At 51.7% G+C, this 19,853-nt stretch overlaps 1 protein-coding gene across 4 annotated transcripts in view; it reads left to right on the forward strand.

Annotated features, from left to right (window-relative positions):
• Positions 1 to 19,853, forward strand: part of CRTAC1 (cartilage acidic protein 1) — a 165,661-nt gene that overhangs the window by 117,506 nt on the left and 28,302 nt on the right. For all 4 annotated transcript variants that reach the window (XM_030808752.1, XM_003255312.4, XM_004087560.2 and 1 more), the window contains exons 6-11: positions 5,014 to 5,148; positions 8,344 to 8,489; positions 11,523 to 11,659; positions 16,032 to 16,114; positions 17,040 to 17,140; positions 17,612 to 17,780. In XM_030808752.1, the coding sequence (XP_030664612.1) occupies positions 5,014 to 5,148; positions 8,344 to 8,489; positions 11,523 to 11,659; positions 16,032 to 16,114; positions 17,040 to 17,140; positions 17,612 to 17,780 (771 nt within the window). The remainder of the gene's footprint in view (positions 1 to 5,013; positions 5,149 to 8,343; positions 8,490 to 11,522; positions 11,660 to 16,031; positions 16,115 to 17,039; positions 17,141 to 17,611; positions 17,781 to 19,853) is intronic.

Here is a 19,853-nt window from a genome sequence, read left to right on the forward strand (position 1 = left end):
GCATGTGTACACACACACACACACACACACTCTCTCCCTCTCTCTCTCTGTGCCCATTCCTGCACCACGTTTCCAGCATTTCTGCCCTACTCATTTACAATATCTTGGATGCTCCTGGCAGCCTGCAAATCATGGCATTCACCAGAATCCTGTTTCTATTAAGGTCTCAGCAGATGGCCAAGTTCCCTGGCTGAGGGGGCTCACCTCAGAGTCTCCGCTGATGCAGAGGGTGCAGGGCTAGATGGGCACAGGGATTGGCCCCCAACCTGCTTATCCTGTGTCCACCCTGGAGGATGCATTCATTGCAAAGTAAGCTAGTAGCAGTCTTGGAGAACTTCTCAATTCCCACCCACTTTACAGGAAGGAAACAGGCCTGGAGAGCATGCTTCCCGTGATCCTGCAGGAGGGGAGGCGCAGAGGCCAGGCAGGAACCAAGAGGCTTTACCTTAGCACCGAGAATCCTCGTGCTGCCTCATCCCTGGGTCCTGAGACCCACAGCTTGGAGAAGTTCAGCTGCATGCACACCCTCCCTTCCCACCACCTTTCCCTGTCTCACCCCCCAGTCCCTGAAGGCTGGCCCAGATGCAGTCTGAGAGATGGATTGCCTGCACCCGACTTGTACTTGGGTCTGCATTGCCAGCGTGCCAGGGCTCAGAGGTAGAGGGATGGTTCTTGAGGACAACCAAGGCTGCCCCATGGGAGTTGGGCCCAATGAACAGATCATCAGAGTGCCAGAATGTGGCTGGGGGAAATGAGGACCTCGAAGGGGCATTTTCCCCTCTAACCCCACACCCTACCCAGCCTGGTGGGCAGGGTGAGCAGACGCCTTCAGCAGGGATGGGCAGGGAGGAGCAGTCACACCCCAACAGCAGAACAAGGAGGTCTTTGAAGCCTGAAAGTGCTGGGAAAAATAAAGGGATATTATTCACCCAGCAGGTGGTAAATAGTCCCAGCTAATGACTATATGGCACCTGACATTTTCCAAGGCACCTTCCAAAAACCAGCTCACTTAATATTTATGACAGCCCCGAGAAGGAGGCAGTATTATTATCACTCCTATGTTCTAGCTGAGAAAACAGAAGCCCAGGAAGTTTCAGTGATGAGCCCAAGGTCACACAGCTCAAACTTGGGCTTTCTGACCCCTGGTGCTGTGGTGTCTCCCACCACCAGCACTGCCTCTCCAGCCCCGAGAGGATGCGCTGGCCTCAAATTATAAAAGAATTAATTGATGCAAGATGGAGTTAATTCCCTGTTAGAACATCATTCTCCAAAGCTAAATAAAGATGTTCCTAACTGCCCCCTGGGTGACCGAATTTGGTGTGTACTAAACCTTAAGAGATGGAGGAGAGGGAGGGTGTGACAAAGGAGAGAGGAGAGGAGGGGAAAGCCCTGGTAGAAGACATTTGCTGAATAATTGGCCTTTGACATTGGCCTAGCAGGGTGTAGGCATGGCAGCCTACATAATGGTGGGTGGATTCTATTGGTTTGAAGACGATTTGCTTGTCGACCTGGGAGTCGTTTCCCTGTGGCATCAGTGAGGGGTGCAGGTACCTGGCTGCCCCACCTCAGCCCCCAGTTGGGCCCCCATCGTAAAGCTGCTGGGGCTGGCACCCAGGAGGCCAGCTTCCTGACTGTCAACTCACCTGCTCCCCAACTATGCAGCCAACTTGCCGAGAAGGAGGTGTGGGTAACATCTCTGTTATGGTCCGGTTGCCATGGCAATAAATTGTGGCTAATTAGTAGTGTGGTTACCATGGCAATTTTCTAGTAATTACAGGTTACAAATGGTACAAGGCTTCAACCCAACCCAATTAGTTAATTAGAAAGATTTAGAAATTTGTCCAAAAGGGAAATAACCTGCTTTGTAGAAAATGAAGGGAATGTGTCACAGCTTGGGAGCCAGAGGCAGAGAGGAAATTGGAGGATGTGGAAGCAGAAGAAGAAGGATGGAGGTGCGTGGAGGCAAGTCCCTGAGTCCCACCTGGAATTTCCAGGGGCCTGGGCAGGGCCAAGGGATTCTCACAGAAGCTGGTAAGACCAGGGCAGGGACAGCTGCCAGCAACTACTTAGTGGCACCTCTTTTAATGGGCAGAGGTGGTGCCCAGGTTGTGACCCCACATCCTTTCCTGCTGGCTTTAGGACAGGCCTCTGGAAGCCACCCACGCCACTCCATAGCTCCCATCATGAAGAGTGGATGCTGTGTCTTGGAGGACATTCCAGAGGAGCAATGCGAATTCAGCGGCTTCATTTTCATGTGGCTTGGGCTCTCTTTGGCAGCTAATGAGATTATCTGGGAGGAATCTGGGAGGCATCCAGCCCAGAATGTGTTAACTATGAGCGCAATAAGAGTGGCAGTGCTATCGCCCCACCCCATCTCCCTGGCCCCAAATGACAGCTCTGGTGGGCAGGCTCCATTTGCATAGGTGAAAAAGGCCCCATGATTTCCCCTGGGGGCATCTCTCAGAGGATGGGAGGCACCTAGAGACCAAGAGAACCCCTGTCTCAAATAAGCATGGTCACTTTGGGGAAATCTCTGCCCCATCCAGAGGTGGGCCTGGCCTTTCTTTATACAGGTCTACTTGAGCTTTCATTTATTTTTTAAAAAATCAAGTTCTTCTGGAGTGCTCTGATAACTCTTCTTATTATAGTAAACCACCCTTTAGAGCAGTACTTTTCAAACTTTAATGTGCACATAAACCACCCAGGGGTCTTGTTAGAATGCAGGTTCTGATTTCATTAGGGGCCTGAGATTCTGCAATTCTAGCAAGCTCCCAGGTGACACTCCTGCAACCGCTTCTCAGACCTGGCTCTGAGCAGCAAGGCTGCAGCGTCCACAGAGCCCTTTCATACAGCTCATCGTACAACATGATGTTTTGAAATAATGTAGACATTGTGGAATGGCTAAGTCGAGCTAATCAACATATGCATTATCTCACATACTTTTTTGGGGGTGACAACACTTAAAATCTACTCTCTTAGCAAGTTCAAGTATATAGTGCATTCTTATTAACTAAAGTCACCATGTTGTACAATGGATCTCTTGAACTTATTCCTCCCGTTAAACTGAAGTGTTGTATCCTTTGACCAACATTTCCCCAACAGCCCTACCTCTAGCCCCTAGTAAACACTATTCTACTCTCTGCTTCTATGAGTTCAACCTTTTTTAGATTCCACGTATAAGTGAGATCGTGTATTTGCTTCTCTGTGCCTGGCTTATTTCACTTAGCATAACGCCTTCCAGGTTCATCCACGTTGTCACAAATGACAGGATTTTCTTCTTTAAGGCTGAGTAATACTCTATTATGTATATATATCACGTTTTCTTTATGCATTCATCCATTGATGGACACTTCATATCTTCATTCCATATCTTGGCTATTGTGAATAATGCTGCAGTGAACCTCGGAGTGCAGATATCTCTTCAACACACTGATTTCATTTCCTTTGGATATATATATACCCAGTAGTGGGATTGCTAGATCATATGGCAGTTCTATTTTTAATTTTTAAGGAGTCTTATACAGTTTTTTATAATGTCTGTACTCATTTACATTTCCACCAACAGTATACAAGGGTACCCTTTTCTCTACACTCTTGCCAACACATGTAATCTTTCATATTTTTGATAATGGTCATTCTGACAGGTGCATCTTACCTCATTTGGTCCTCTCAAAACCCCAAAGTAGAAAAGGCAGGTCGGACTCTCCCCCATTTTACAAATGAGGAAACTGAGGCTCAATGGTAACGTAAGTTGCCCAGGGTCACAGAGCTTGTTAGAAGCCAGGCTGGGGCTAGAATCCATGTCTTGATCCTAGTCGAGCCATTTTCTGCACAGTATTTCCAGCGTTTGGGGGCGTGGCTGAGGGAAGGCTTTCTGGGGCAGATTTGTGTTCCTGGCAGCTGGAGGTGGGGCCTGGCAAGCAGGGAGCCTTCATTTGAAGCCCACTGGGTGGGGGTGGTTTGTTCAGGATGTATTAAGGTTAGACTTCTTGACGTGGATAGCTCAGATTTGATCTTAGAGGCTTCAAAGCCCAATGTGGAGCTGGCTTGATTTCTTTCCTTTTTGAAAAACATATATACTTTATTGGATTCCTTCTTTTCAAACTACAGAAGCAGTTTTTGTTGCAACAAGTCAAACACTACAAAGACATTCAAAGAAAAAAGGCCAACTATCGTTTCTCTTTCCCTCCCCAAATCCTACCCCATCAAGGAAGGTAGCCAGTGTTCACAGCTTGGGGTGTGGCCTTTCCCACTTCTCTCCAAACTGAATAACTCTGCACAAACATGTGTATTCAGAACTAGCATGTATTTTCCTATTTTAAAAAATAAAAGCAAGATCACACAATACCATTACTTGGTGAATTGCTGATTCTTTCAAACATATATCACAGGCACTCCTCCAAGTCAATCCATATGGATCTATGCAGTCTTTTTACTGCAGAATGGTTTGTCATATGGATGCTCTGTAATCCATTCAACCCATTCACTACTGATGGACGTAATTGTTTAAAGTCTAACAAAGCAAAGTAGGCATCCGCGTACCTATAGCTGGGACCTATTCCTATGGATTCTTAAAGCTGGGACCTACCCAGTGGTCTTGACCAGCATATGTATGACTCACATTGAGAGTTGGGAGGCTGTTGGGGGATCTGTGACTTGACCAAAATGGCGTGCTTAGAGTTGGGTTTAGGATTATTGTGGGTTTAGGATTTAAGATGATTGTTCAGCCACTTCTCTTAGAAGGGGAAGGCAGATGCTGGCCTCTGTGTGGGGTCCCCATGCCCGGTCAAGCTCCTTCCTTCCCTCTTCATCAGTGTTGTTACCTTCCACGAAGGTTCATGGAGACCATGAGCCCAGATTTAGGCTCAGGAAAGCACGGGAAGCAGAATTCCCCCCAGGCTCCTCTGAGGAGCCTCCGCTGCAGCTCCCCCCAGGCCTCAGAGGCAGCCCTGTCCTCCAGGTGGGTCTGGGGCTTTGCTTCCGCCACTCACTGTGGGTTGATGTCTTTTCTAGGGGGCCGAGGCGTCAGCGTGGGCCCCATCCTCAGCAGCAGTGCCTCGGATATCTTCTGCGACAATGAGAATGGGCCTAACTTCCTTTTCCACAACCGGGGCGACGGCACCTTTGTGGATGCTGCAGCCAGTGCTGGTAAGTGGAGGCAGCCATGCCCTGTGCACCCTGACCCCTCACCCCAGACCCACAGAGGACTCCAGACTGCCCTGCCCCCTCCAGGATGGTCTCTTCTGGCTGCAGGGACAGCAGGGCAAGTCATCGTCTGCACCACACAGAGAAACGCTGCTTGTCACTTCCTATTCTTAGTTCCCATGACTGCAGCCACAGGGAGTGTTTGCTGCTGGGGAAAGGGGTCTGAAACTTCTGCCAATTGCCATCTTCCAGTATCTGAGATTGCCCGCGACCCTCCAAGTCCTGCTTTTGTCTCTCAGCATCAACCTATCCTCCAAGCTGCCTCTCCCCACCTTGGCACCCTCCCACATTTATCTTCAACTTTCAGTTCAATACAGTGAGCATTCATGGAGCCCCTGCTAAGTGTCAGGTTGACACTGGGAACCAGGGATGCCCACTTGAATCAGGCTAAGACCACCCCACACACAGAAAAGGCAATGACATTCTAGAAACAGATGTAGACAAAAATATCCAGCTGTAATAAGAAGCAGGATAAAAGCCACACAAAATAGTGCCCCAGGCCCCCAGCTGTGCTCTTCCTCCTTCCTCTGCACTCATCCCCCACCTACCTTAGGGCCTTTGCACCCACCATGGCCTCTGCCTGGACTGCCCTCTCCCTTCTCTACCTGCAGAACGTCTGTTTAGCCTTCATCGTTCACCTCAAATATCACCTCTGCAGAGATTTTCCTGACTCCCTGTGCCACCTAGCAGAGACTGGTCCTTCCTCCTCCTGCTGCCCCTGGCATGCACGTCTTACTCAGGCTCCACATTGCCATCATGGTTTGTCTATGAGCTTTACGAGGACCGGGTCATGGTTCTATTCATTCTTGACGCAAGGCTTGGCATCCAGTACCCACCGGTAAATTCTGCTGAATGACAGAGTGGACCCTTCCTGCAAGTTTTCGGATATATGATTACATCCCATGTGCCCCTGACCATTTTCCCCGACCTTGCCAATGAATGGGAGGTTTGATCTCACCTCCTTCTTGGGGGCATGGGGAAGAGCTCTGGCCTGCAGGAGTGGTGAGTGGGAGCTAGACACATAGATCAAGGGTCCTGCAAGCTCTGGCTGTTGCCAGCAGTTCACATCGAATCCCTGCATGTGTGCCAGTCTGTTCTCTTGGATTCTTGGACTTAAGAGTACCTACCACCCCAGCTTTCTGCCCAGGAGCTCCACTGTGAGGACCTACTGGCCCAGAACGCACACCCATCCCCAGCTTTTTGCCATTTAGCCCCCAACCTTGCCTTACCTCTTGTCCTTCTCTGGCAAGGCAGAAGTTGGACTCCCCTGGCCTGTCCTCCCACCTGGCTCACCCCTCCTAGTGCTATCCTTTGGCAGCAAATTTTCTCATTGCTGAAAAAATCATAAAGCAAAGGGGAGGGGATAGTGGGGAAAACCTAGAGGATTTGATAAGGTGTTAAAGAAATGGAAGCAGAGGTGAGCAAACAAGTTGGAGTGGGAGAAGGTATCAGGCGGGAGGAGAGAGGCAAGGTGCTAGGCCCGTAATTGAAAGTCAGAATGATTGCAGGGGTTTAACAAGACATGTCAAGAGGGCATTCATCACCCAAACAGATGCTGCTGTGAAATGCAGCCTGGCACCGATTATTCCCATGAAAGGGAACCAGCTCCTTGTCAAGGTGCCTCATAGATAGGAGAGAAATGGGCCAATGCAGAAGGCCACCGACATTTGGGCCGAGGAGTTTGGCAGAGAATTAATGGAGTATTAATCCTAGGGATTGGAGGCTGCCCCTAGTCCTCTGCAAGCCCTCTTTCTCAAGTCTCACTGCCTCTTCTTCCCACACCTCCCCCAGCTCCTTCTCTCCCCCAGGAGTACACTCAGCCTCCAGGGTTCTCAGGGGGCCCCACCTTGCCTTCTGGCAAGAGCTCCCTGTGTCCTAGGGTCTCTGATCCCCACTGCCTATTACATTGTCCTGTGGCCTGCCATCCCAGAGAGCCTGATGACCCACAGCTATTTGTCCTCTGAAAGAGTCAACGTGGGTGGGTGCTTAGAGTCGCATTCACCTCTGTCTCTCAAGCTATGCACTGGCCAGTGGGCAGCTAGGAAGTCAGGCCATCGCTCTGGGCAAAGCCACCCTCTCTCCTCCCCCAGCACCCACTCAGTGGATAGTATAAGCAGGTGGCATTGGGCACAGAGGCTTCACTTTCCAGATCTCGCCAGGCATGCTGTGGGCTTCTCTGTCGTGGCTGTGGTATTTCCTCTGCTGTCACCCACGTCCCCGGTTTGCCTTCTGTCATGGTATTTATGTCTGTGCACTCATTCAGCAAGTATTTACTGAAAACTACCAGGCAACCACAGGCCCTGAGATAGATGCTGCGTGTACCCAGGTGAACCAAGAAGAGAGTCTTGACCTCATGGGACATCAGGGATAGTGGGAAAACCAGACCCTAACAAGTCAACCACAAAGGAACGTAACTGCACATTGTGATCAACATGTTGGAGGAGAAGACTAAGAGGCTGTCAGGGAGATTGACAGGGCGGGCAAGATGAGCTGTCTCAGATGGGTGGTCAGGGAGGGCTTCCCGGAGGAAGTGACATTGTGGCTGAGAGCAGAATAACCAGGAGCTGGGTAACCTAGAGCTAGAGGGAGAGCATCCCAGGTAGAGACCAGCTTGAACAAAGGCCCAGGAGCTGGAAAGATGGGGAGAGTGGGACCAGATCAAGACCAGATGAGGCGGACAGGACCATGGTCAGGCAGAGCCCTGTGCTCCCCAGGCAGGAATTAGAACTTTCCCCGAGAGGATTGGAGGGCATGATCAGCTTAAGCAAAAGAGTGGCATGATCAGCTTGATGTCTTCCAGTGGCAGTGTTAGGGGTGGCCAGGAAGAGCCTTTGGTCCTCCAGAATTTCCCCCAGTCTCCCTCCCCCAACCCATGCCACTCCCCAAACAGGGTAAAAATAATATGCATGCTGGGCAAACACAGCTTGAACACAAGTCTCGGGTCTTCAACCACATGACTGTCCCACTTCCTGCCCCTATAGAGAGCTTCTGAGACTGCAGCTATGTCTCCCGTATCTCCTCCCGGGAACAAGATGAGAATCACCCTCCCTAGTTGCTTGTCACGGAGCTAGAGCAGGGTGAGAGTTTGCGGAGTGTGCAGGGGATGCCACCCTGAGACTTCCTGCCTCTCCTCCCCAGGTGTGGACGACCCCCACCAGCATGGGCGAGGTGTCGCCCTGGCTGACTTCAATCGTGATGGCAAAGTGGATATCGTCTATGGCAACTGGAATGGCCCCCACCGCCTCTATCTGCAGATGAGCGCCCATGGGAAGGTCCGCTTCCGGGTAAGAAGGGGCCTCACCCCAGGAGTTCAAGACCAGCCTGGCCAACATGGCAAAACCCTGTCTCTACTAAAAATACCAAAAATTAGCCGGGTGTGGTGGTGCGTGCCTATAATCCCAGCTACTCCGGTAGCTGAGGCACAGGAATCTTGAGCCCGGGAGGCGGAGGTTGCAGTGAGCTGAGATCGTGCTACTGCGCTCCAGCCTGGGTGACAGAGCGAGACTCCGTCTCAAATAAAAAAATAAATAAATAAAATAAAAAGAAGGGGCCGCTCCCTCACTCCTCCCCACAGCACCACTGCAGGGGGGCCCTGGCATGCCAGGGAGCTGCCTCGCTCGTCCCACCAGGCTGAGCAGGGCTCAAGGCTCTCAGGGCCCCGAGTGGGGGTGGGGTGACAAGGAAGTTTACACGAGGGGACGAGGGACTACAGCTGGGCTGCTGTAGGAGCTCTGGAGCCAAGAGTAGGAAGATCCAGGTCAGCAGAGGTGGGAGGGCAGCCTCCGAGGTGGGCCGGAGTCCTGGGAGGTGGGCTGCACTCTCTGGATCCAGGCCACTTTTTCTGGTGGCTCCTGGAAAGGATCCAGCAGCTAAAGCAGGGTGTTTGTGGAGTGTGCAGGGGATACAGGATGGCATCCCCTGCACACTCCAGAAAAGCCAGGCCTCAGCTTTTCAGACCTTTTCTGACTGACGTTCAGACCAAGGGCAAAGTGGTGGAGAGAATGGAAAATTGAAGCCACGGAGTTCCCAACAGCTGCCCCTAAAGACAAACAGCAGATGGCAGGCAAGGTGGCCTCAGAGCCCTCTCTGTGCCTCCTCCCTGAGCTGTTGATAGACCGATGCCAAGAATTCTTCAAAAGGGCTGTTAGTGACAGTGATGGAGGTGCCACCAGCATGAGGGGCATGGGTTTGGGACTTTCTCAGGGAGGGCAACAGAGGGCATAGGCTGGTTGAAGCTGATCTCAGGGAGCCAGGACTGTTCTGCAGATACCTAGGTCTGCCAAAAACCCCTGAGGAAATGGGAAAGTTCCAGGGTTTTCCTGAGGTTTGATGATCCCAGGGAAGTCCCCAGGAGCCTCATGTCTGTGTAACCAAGAAGAGGCCACCCTTACTAAGTCCCTTCCCTGTAAGCAGCCACCTTGGGACGCCCAGGCCCAGACACTCCCTCCCTGCTAAGGCTTGAGACTCAGGCTCTCTGGGCTGGGAGGAGGCATGCCTGAACCCAGGGCAGCTCGTCCTGGGATCTTGGACGATTTCCATCTTTATTCCACTCTTGTTCTCACCCAGCTTCTCAACAGGGATGATCTTGCTGCCCTCCCTCTGGGACATTCAACAATGTCTGGGGACATTTGGGTTTGTCACAGCTGGGGAAGGGAGCGCTCCTGGCATCTAGTATGCAGAGCCCAGGGATAGGGCTGAACACCCTGCAGTGCACAGAGCAGCCCCACAACAAAGAATTATCCAGTCCCAAACGCCAATGCACTGAGGGTGAGGAACCCTGTTAACTCCTCCGATGGCCCCTCCCCAGAGCTCTCAGGAGCAATAATAATAATAATAATAATAATAATACATAAATGCCCTATTTATCAAGTGCCTTCCACGTGTCACGAACTGTGCTAAGCTTAACATACATTATCTCGGAAGCTCAGGCATCAAATAGGGCAACCCCAAGGGGGCTATGGGAGGTTTCCATTTTTATAGGATCAATAGAATCATAATGGCTAGAGATCCTGGAGTCTTTTTGCTCCCTGCTCTTAAGGCCCAGCTCAACCCACCCTGACCAGCTGGCCAGGCTTATTCAACCTCATTACTGCTCTGATGGAGACAGCCTCCTTCCCTGGCCTCCCCAGAGCAGGCAGCTCGACCGCTGACCCAGCCTGCTCATCCCTGTGGCTGCCAAACAGGGTCTGCAGCAGGAGGCTGACAGCAGGCCCAAGTCAGGTAGAGGATACTCCCAGACACACCAGCTGTACCTTTCTCAGCCCTCTCCATGTGGTCCCTGGGACTGAGACAGGCCCCCAGGGTCTTTAGGGGAAAAACCCACCTACGATGAGGATATTACACTCAGAAACAGAAGATTGCCCTTCCCAGCTCTCCTTCTATTTCAGAGGAGGCAAAAACACACCTGGGACCCTTTGCCTGGTCCCCCAAGGCCCTCCCAGCACTTTGGAGTCCCAGCTGGGCTATCCTGGGCCTGGGGTCTCCCCATTAGTCCTGGACAGGTGTAGCTGATACCGCAACCCCCTCGAAGAAAATGTCTCAAAAAATAAAAATAAAAAGGCTCCCAAGAAACAACGTAAGGTAGTAGAGGCAGCCAAATCCACAGCTACAGATAACCTCTTTCACCTTCCCTGAGGCGGGTGGTGGGTAAGGCAGGACAGGCTGCCAGTGATCTGTCTCATGCCCGCTCTGTGCCAGGCATTTTACATGCAATCCTCACAACCCAGGCAGCTATTACTATTCTCACATTAACTGATGGGGAAGGTAAGATCTGAGGGGGTTAGTAACTTGCTTAAGATTACACAGCTAGTCAGTGGTGGAGCCTGGATTTAGATGCAGAGAGATTTCTGGTGCCCACCCAGCTTCTGACTCAGCACAGAGGAGGAAGGGTGCCTAGGAGAAAGGGCACAGAGTCCGGAATCAGAAGCCCTGGCCTCCCCACTCAGTAGCTGTGACATTGCAGTTCCCCTCCTTCTCCAGGACTCAGTTACCTCACCCGTCAAATGGGAACGCTAATGTCTGTACTGCCTCAAGGGATGGACAGAAGGGATGGACAGGTGTGACCCAGACTAGGGATCGGCTAAGCACTTCACTGGTGCCTGTCACGACTGTTATTCTTCCCTGCTTCTTCTCGTACAAGCAGCCTGAGGTCTGTGTGGTCCTAAAGGCAGCCCCCAGGTCCTTTGGGGGAGGCAGGAGAGGAGCTGTTGGGTTGGGCTGTCTTTTATTTTTAATTGTCCCCACACTCCATAGAGGAGAGCTGAACTCCCGCCCGAGCCCACTCTCCTGCCACTGACCCCCAGCCTTGTTTCCTCCAGGACATCGCCTCGCCCAAGTTCTCCATGCCTTCCCCTGTCCGCACGGTCATCACTGCCGACTTTGACAATGACCAAGAGCTGGAGATCTTCTTCAACAACATCGCCTACCGCAGCTCCTCAGCCAACCGCCTCTTCCGGTAGATGCTCCATCCTGGCTTGTGGCTCTTCACCCTTGACAGCTGGTGGGAGGAACGGTCAGGGAGAAGGTTTAAGAATCAGAAGGGGGCCGGGCGCGGTGGCTCATGCTTAATCCAGCAGGGAGCGAGGGGGGATCACGAGGTCAGGATCGAACCAGGTGAAATCTCTAAAAAAAAAAAAATAGCCGGCGTTGGCGGCGCTGTAGTCCAGCTATCGGAGGCTGAGCAGGAGAAGGCGTGAACCGGGGACGGGCTGCAGGAGCCAAGATCGCCACTGCACTCCAGCTGGTGAAAGCGAGATCCTCAAAAAAAAAAAAAAAAAAAAAAAAAAAAGGGAGGTTCCAGGCCAGGGGTCAGGCCAAGGTCAGCGCAGGTCCCCTGATGAAGAAACAGAAAGGAAGGAAGGGCGAGGACTGCACAAAAGGCTGTGGGAACGCAGGGCAAAGCCTGGCCAAGGAGCCGGCCTCTGCTATTGCAGGAAAGGGAAGGGAAATGTGGCCCAAAGTGTGCCCAGAACCCAAGCGCCACAAGATACAAAGCCACACTACCACGAAAAGGGGCTACGGGGTCCAATCACTACCACGAAAAGGGGCTACGGGGTCCAATCACTACCACAAAAAGGGGCTACGGGGTCCAATCACTACCACAAAAAGGGGCTACGGGGTCCAATCACTACCACGAAAAGGGGCTACGGGGTCCAATCACTACCACGAAAAGGGGCTACGGGGTCCAATCACTACCACAAAAAGGGGCTACGGGGTCCAATCACTACCACGAAAAGGGGCTACGGGGTCCAATCACTACCACGAAAAGGGGCTACGGGGTCCAATCACTACCACGAAAAGGGGCTACGGGGTCCAATCACTACCACAAAAAGGGGCTACGGGGTCCAATCACTACCACGAAAAGGGGCTACGGGGTCCAAGTAAATGCAGGTTTATTTACTGCAGGACTTCTCAGCACCTTTAACTTGACCATAAATATTTTAATTTTCCAAAAGATGGATGGAGTGTTCCAAATAGGCCAGATCACAGGGCACTTCTTCCACAGATTTTTGTGTTGAGATTGGTGTTCTGCAAACCATCCTTTGGGAAATTCTGGATGACAAAGGTTCCTGGTAGACAAGGAAAAGGGTTTCAGAAATGGAGGGAATGTGCAGGCCTCTGAGCAGTGTGTCTAGGGAGGAAGGGCTGGATTTGCTGTGGCAATATTTCTCCAAGGGGATATCCAGAGAACATTGGCATCAGAATCACCCAGAGTGCTTAAAGTACAGAATCCCAGGACCTACCCCACAGCTCCTGACTTAGAATCTCAGGGGGTGAGGCCTAGGAATCTGTATTTTAACAAGTACAGTAGGCACCAGGTGATTCTCATCACACTGAAGTTTGAGAACCACTGTTGGGGAACTGAGCTCAGGATCCCCCCATGAGTCCTGCGTAGGTGGAGTCCTGGACAGGCATGTGGCCTGAGATGTCCCTGTTCCTGGCCTAAAACATTCCAATGGGGCTCAGGACCAGGTGGAGAAAGGAGGGTGGGCCAGGGCCTTGGATCCAGGACATGGTCCAGATCACCTGCTCAGCCCCGCAAGACCCCTACCCCATCTCCCGGGAGGGCCCAACTATTTAGGCTAAAAGGCATGAGTGTGACTAAGCGTGTTTTAAAATATAATTATTAACAAAACATCAATCCTGACTGGATGTAATCACCCCCCAAAGGCGCTAGATTTACTAATTAGGTGCCTTGCAAAAAGCTTATTCACAACTTCCAGATTAATTGCAGAAGATCAATTGCTAGTTAACAGAGACACTGCTTTCCTTCTCTGGCTAATAAAGTGTCACTCGCCAGGAGGACGAGGCCTGAGCACTGAGGAATCTAGTGCTCCGGTCTCTGTGGCCCGAGAACCTAGTCTCTGTCTGCCTGCCCATCCTGCCCATCCAGCCTGCTTCAAATCTCCCAGTGTCCCCTGCAGTGGGGAGAGAAGGCTGGGAGGAAGGACAAGGCAGGCTGGCCCAGAGCTGTCAGTGGACAGAGCAAGTCACCACGTGGCTGCCCAATGGGTTAGTGTGTTTGCCTCCACACAGCAGCAGCAAAAGCCACTTCCCAGGTACGTGGCTGTGCCCCAAGTCCCCGTGGCAGATGGCTGGGTCCTGAGCACACAGCAGAGAGGACAGCGAGAGGGGCTGCAGCTGGGACTGGCACTCAGCTGGCAGCTCTGGAAGTTTAACCCCCAACTGTCCCACACCACGGGGGCTTTTCACCTGTCACTGAACAGGCACTGTGGGCTCCTTGGCCCTGGTGCTCTCCAGGAACATGCCAGGCACTCTGTGGGGACACAAAGCCTCAGTGTGCTTGAGTCTGCACGTCCTTTAATGATACCTGCAGCATCCAGAGAACTCATCACCCAAACAGTCACTTAATGAGAGTGAAAGGGAGCTCTCTTAATAATCACAGCAAAAAAAAGAAGGAAAAAAGAAAAAGAATTACAGAGACAAAAAGGCATGAACAGGGACACTCCTAGGCCAACTGCGGTGTGCAGGGTCACCCCCTTTTGCATCTAGCCATGTCTCCCATCTGCTCTTCACTCTCCACCATGACACCACTCCTGGTCTCCCACGGAGATTCCTGCACCTCCCCCAGCTGCTCTCCTTGTCTCTAGTCCTGCAGAGAGAGCCGTTGAAAATGCAAGTCTGGCCACACCCCTTTCCCACCAAAGACCTTCTAGAAGCTCCCCATTGCCTTTGGATGAAGTCCAAACTCTTTGACACAATCCACATAGCCCGGCTCGGCTGCGTCTCCAGCCTCGTCACTTTCTACTTCCCTGTTTACATCTAAGCAGCAGGCACAGCAAGCTTCCTTCAGTTCTGGGCTATGCCAGGCCTCACCCTCAGGCTGCCCACTCCCTCTAGCCACCAATTATCCCTCTTCATCTGAGCGACATGTGCTCACTCACCATGGTGGTCTCAGCTTAGCTGACCCTTCCCTTCCTCTAGGGAGCTTTCCCTGATTGCCCAAATCTGGGTGAGCTTCCCCAACTCTTGACTCCCCATGTCCCACTCTCCCTGGGCCTTCAGCCCTCTGAACGGTGGTTCCTGTTGACACGGACTCTGAGCTCCATCCTTTCTGCTGCACACCATACCTCACACAGGGCCCGGCACACAATAGTTGCTGCCTAAGAATGTGTTCAATGAACACAGAAATGCAGTGGAATTGATTGCTGGGTGTTATCCTTAGGATTCCTTAACTGCATTGTCACCTGAACCAAGAAGTGTCTCTGCACAGCTGTGGCAGAGTCTGCAGGACACATATGGTCAAAGGGACTGTGGGCAGCACACCCATGCACACCAGCACACAAGCCCACCTCATGGGGCATCTGCCAGCTCTCTCTGCCACCCAGCCACCAAAGGCTCCAGCTCAGGGGACTCTGACCCCCTCCTGAAGCTATGGCTGTATGACAGCCCTCTGGTGTTTCTCACATGCAACCTGCAATGTGGTAGGAAGTGCGATGCCAATTCTTCCTTACACCCTACCTTCCCATCATTGCCCCACACATCTAGGGCAAAGCACCCAAGGCTGTGAGAATACAACAAGTGAGAAAAATTCTAGAGGAAAGCTCACTGCCATCATCAGCTGAGTGTAGAGAAAGAGCAGGACTTTTCTAGCAGACGTTTCTGAAATAAATAACATCAAGATTCAGAGTTCCAAACAGAATCACTGCAACCCAAAGCGACCCCTTTCTTCTCTTTGCCTCTGGAATTCACCTTTGTATCCTGCAGACATGTGCTTGGAGCTTTCTGAGAGCCAAGCACTGTGTTAGATGCTACAAGAGAAGCAAAGATGAATAATGCAAGGTCCCAGCCTGCAGAGAGCTCACATTCTACCAGGGGAGATCAGATGCATTTATACAGAGCTGTAACACAGGCAGAAAGTGATAAAGCCCATGAAGAAAGAAGGGATTGCTTCCAGCAGGATGGTCCAGGAGGGCATGGAGGAGGTAGCATTGAGTGGGGTTAAACCCCAGGTAGCATCCAGAACTAGGAAACCCAGGGGCCACTTGAAGGACAAGGAAGGTGGGTTGAAGGTAGTTGTGTCCCTGCCCCTTCTTCATCCATCAACTGCCCTTCCCCAGGCTGCCTATAATTCATCCATTAGAGAAGGAAAAATCAATATTTACCAACATAAATTAAAACCCAGGCAGAGAACAGGCAGAGTGTAGGCAGGGCCTGGGAGCAGAGAGTGGCTCCGTGAGCAGCCAGGTGGCAGCCCATGCACATTGGGACCCGGGGATGCTCAGGGGACAGAATGGAGCAGGTGGGCCTTCACGTCCAGCGGCCTCTGAGACCCCACCAGAGCAAGCCTGTCTCCTCTCCTGCAGCGTCATCCGTAGGGAGCACGGAGACCCCCTCATCGAGGAGCTCAATCCCGGCGACGCCTTGGAGCCTGAGGGCCGGGGCACAGGTGAGGGGCACCTGGGGGATCTGGCCTGCACTGCCCCCTTAGCACTGTTCATACACTGGGGTGAGGGTGGGAGGGATGGGGCAGCCAGTCCCACAGCAGAGCTGCTCCTGTCCCTGCCACACTGAGGGCTGAGACTCAAGGGCAGGGGTGAGAGTGGAGATGGGAGAACCCTGGGGAAGGCCAGGCAGGAAGCAGAGGAGAGGATGGTCCACTCCCCCAATCCCAGGCTGATGCGGGGTGGGGGAATGGGAATCTGTGGGTCTGTGGGCAGGAGCTTCTCTGGCCATGCCTTGCCAGGTGGGGATGGAAAGGAGAGGAGAGAGCCCCTTCTGCTCTCAGGCAGAGGATCTTGCCATCTGACTCCTCCCCTCTTGGCACTCAGCTTGTTGTCAGACAGAGCACTGGGCCAGGAGTCCCAGAACCCAGCTCTGCCATTGCCTCACTTTGTGGTCTTGGAAAAGCGACTTTACCATCTGGGTCTTGTTCTCCACATTCATAAAATGAGGATAATTATATCTGCCCTCTTCACCTCTTTGGGTCGTAATGACGACCAAAAGGAGCCTATGTATATGCAAACACTTGATAAATTGACAAAAAAAAAAACCTGTGCAAATATAACAGGTGTGTATTATTCAAACCATAATAGAAAGACCAGAAAGAAGACCATGTGGTCTGAGTAATTTGCACGCACCCTCTCCCTGCAAGGACCAGGGGAAGGAAGGAAATGTCTGTCCCGTGAGTCCTATCATGAGGCTGCTGTTAGGAAGGATAGGAGATGGGTGCCAAGCCCCAGCCTTCTTGCCCTGGTGCTGTGCTTTCTCTGGCTCCCGCGCCCAGGGCTGTGGATACTGTACTTGGTTGGGAGCGTCTCTCCTTTGTGGGTCTCCTGGGTTACGGCCAGAGGTGAAATCTGCATTGTTTGTAGGGGGTGTGGTGACCGACTTCGACGGAGACGGGATGCTGGACCTCATCTTGTCCCATGGAGAGTCCATGGCTCAGCCGCTGTCTGTCTTCCGGGGCAATCAGGTGCGCTAAGACCTCAGGAGCCACAGATCCCAGCCCTGTGTGCTCTCGGGTACCTTGAGTTGGTGAGGGCAAGGTGCCAGGGTGCTGGCTTGGCCAGCATGGTGGGTAATGGAAGTCCCGGGCCCTGGAGGAGGGAAGTAAATTCCAGCAGCACCGGGAAGCTCAGGAAGGGCCGCCTTGGGAGAAGCCCTTGCCTCTCTGCCTTCCACTATCATTTCTCTGCCAAACACTGTGCCCTGAGTCCCTCGGCTTTTGTCTCCTCTGTCTGCAGTGACTCTTCTGCATTCAGCCAATCTGTCTTTGCCTCATTCATTTTTCTTGCTTGGCTTCCTCTTTCTATCTTTTTCCTCTGCCCGCTTTCTTCTCTTCCTCCTTCTTCTCCCTCTCCCCCTCTCGTCTTCCCTGGCTCCCTGCTCTTCCCACCCACCACGCTGATGCCCACCGGGTGTCTGCCTCTCACCCTCTCTGCAGGGCTTCAACAACAACTGGCTGCGAGTGGTGCCACGCACCCGGTTTGGGGCCTTTGCCAGGGGGGCTAAGGTCGTGCTCTATACCAAGAAGAGCGGGGCCCACCTGAGGATCATCGACGGGGGCTCAGGCTACCTGTGTGAGATGGAGCCCGTGGCACACTTTGGCCTGGGTGAGTCGGGGTCCGGTGGGGGACAGTGAGCTGTTATCAGGACAGCAGGATGCTGACTGATTCAGGGACTCACAGCCCGAGCATCCTTGGGCACCACTCTACTGTGACAGCCATGGTGGACACCAGCTACTGGGGACAAGCCCTGCTCTGAGATGAGCCTGAGCTCAAGAGGAGGAGAGTGGAAAGTGCTGGTTAGATTTTCATGCATCTCACTTGCAGAAGTCCCCACCCCAGTGCCTCTGTGGAATTAGTTCACCTTGGGGTCAGAGTGTTTAATCCTCCATTTGTTCAAGGCTGTAGCCTTGTTCAAATGCTGGGCTGCACCAAACGTGTCCAAACCAGCTGTTTCCCTGGCCTCTTGGGAGCTGGTTCAGTTTTGGACAGAAGGCTTGGGAAACCATGCATTCTCAACAGGAGGGAAGTCATCCCAAAGGGGAGAGAGTGGGTTCTTGGCAGGGGCAGGGGGATGACAAAATCCTATCTTTTATATATATATACATATTATATATATATTTGTAAAAGCATCAGGGGCTGGACACAGTGGCTCATGCCTATAATCCTAATACTTTGCGAGGCTGAGGCAGGTGGATCCCTTGAGCTCAAGAGTTCGAGACTAGCCTGGGCAACATGGCAAAACCTCATCTCTACCAAAAGTACAAAAAAAAATAGCCAAGCGTGGTGGCACATGCCTGTAGTCCCAGCTACCTGGGAGACTGAGGTGGGAGGATCGCCTAAGCCCAGGGAGGTAGAGGCTGCAGTGAGCCGTGATTGCACCACTGCACTCCAGCCTAGGCTGGAGTGAGTGAGACTCTGTCTCAAACAATAAAAAAAGCATCAACATGCATATAGCACATAAACAGATATACAGTATATCTGTGGCATTAATGGAACTATCACTACACATCTATTAGAAGAAAAATTAAAAATAGCGACAATACCAAGTGCTGGCAAGGATCCAGGTAGCTTCTAGAGATCAGAGAAACTGGATCTCTCCTACATCACTGGTGGAAATGTAAAATGATACAGCTACACTGGAAAATCATTTGGCAGTTTATTTTAAGAAAACAAAACAAGGCCAGGCAGTGGCTCGCGCCTGTAATCCCAGCACTTTGGGAAGCCGAGGTGGGCGGATCACGAGGTCAGGAGATCAAGACCATCCTGGCTAACACAGTGAAACCCCGTCTCCCCTAAAAAATACAAAAAAAAATTAGCCAGGCATTGTGGCAGGCGCCTGTAGTCCCAGCTACTTGGAAGGCTGAGGCAGGAGAATGGCGTGAACCCGGGAGGCGGAGCTTGTAGTGAGCCGAGATCGCGCCACTGCACCCCAGCCTGGGCAACAGAGCGAGACTCCATCTCAGAAAAAAAAAAAAAAGAAAGAAAACAAAACAAACCTAAGCAAACAACTGCTACTCTATGACCCAGCTATCATATCCCAAGCCACTTATCTCACACTAATAAAAACTTATATCCACACAAACATCTTTACACTTGTTCATAGTATCTTTATACTTAATAGCCCAGAACTAGAAACAACCTAGGTGTTGATAGTTCAAGCGACTGTGATACAGCCCTTCCATGGACTATTACTCAGCTATGAGAAGAATAAACTATTGATATGTGCAAAAACTGGGTAGATCACCAGGGCACTATGGTGAGTGAGAAAAGGGGAGAAAAAGCTCATCTCCAAAAGTCACGTATGGTAGATTTTTGTTTACATAACATTCTCAAAATGACGAAATTATAAAGACGGAAAACAGATTGGTGGTTGGCAGGGCTTAGAGATGGTGGAAGGAAGAGGAGTGGGTGTGACTATCATCAAGGGCAGCCCGAGGGGGTCTTTGTGGTGCCTCATGCCATGGCAGATCCCTGGCTAGGCAACCTGCAACCATTGGGTGAAACTGGGTGAAGGGCACAGAGGAGCTCTCTGTACTATCTTTGCAATTTCCTGTGAATCTATAATTATTTTAAAATACAACATTTTAAAATAAATGTATGGGGGGAATTGGGGAAAAAGTCTAAAGAGTCTTCTGGCAGGGTAAGGGGATTACAATGATGGAAAAAACATTGAGAAAC

This window comes from Nomascus leucogenys, chromosome 3 (genome assembly GCF_006542625.1).
Source record: "Nomascus leucogenys isolate Asia chromosome 3, Asia_NLE_v1, whole genome shotgun sequence".
NCBI classification, from domain to species: Eukaryota; Metazoa; Chordata; class Mammalia; order Primates; family Hylobatidae; genus Nomascus; species Nomascus leucogenys.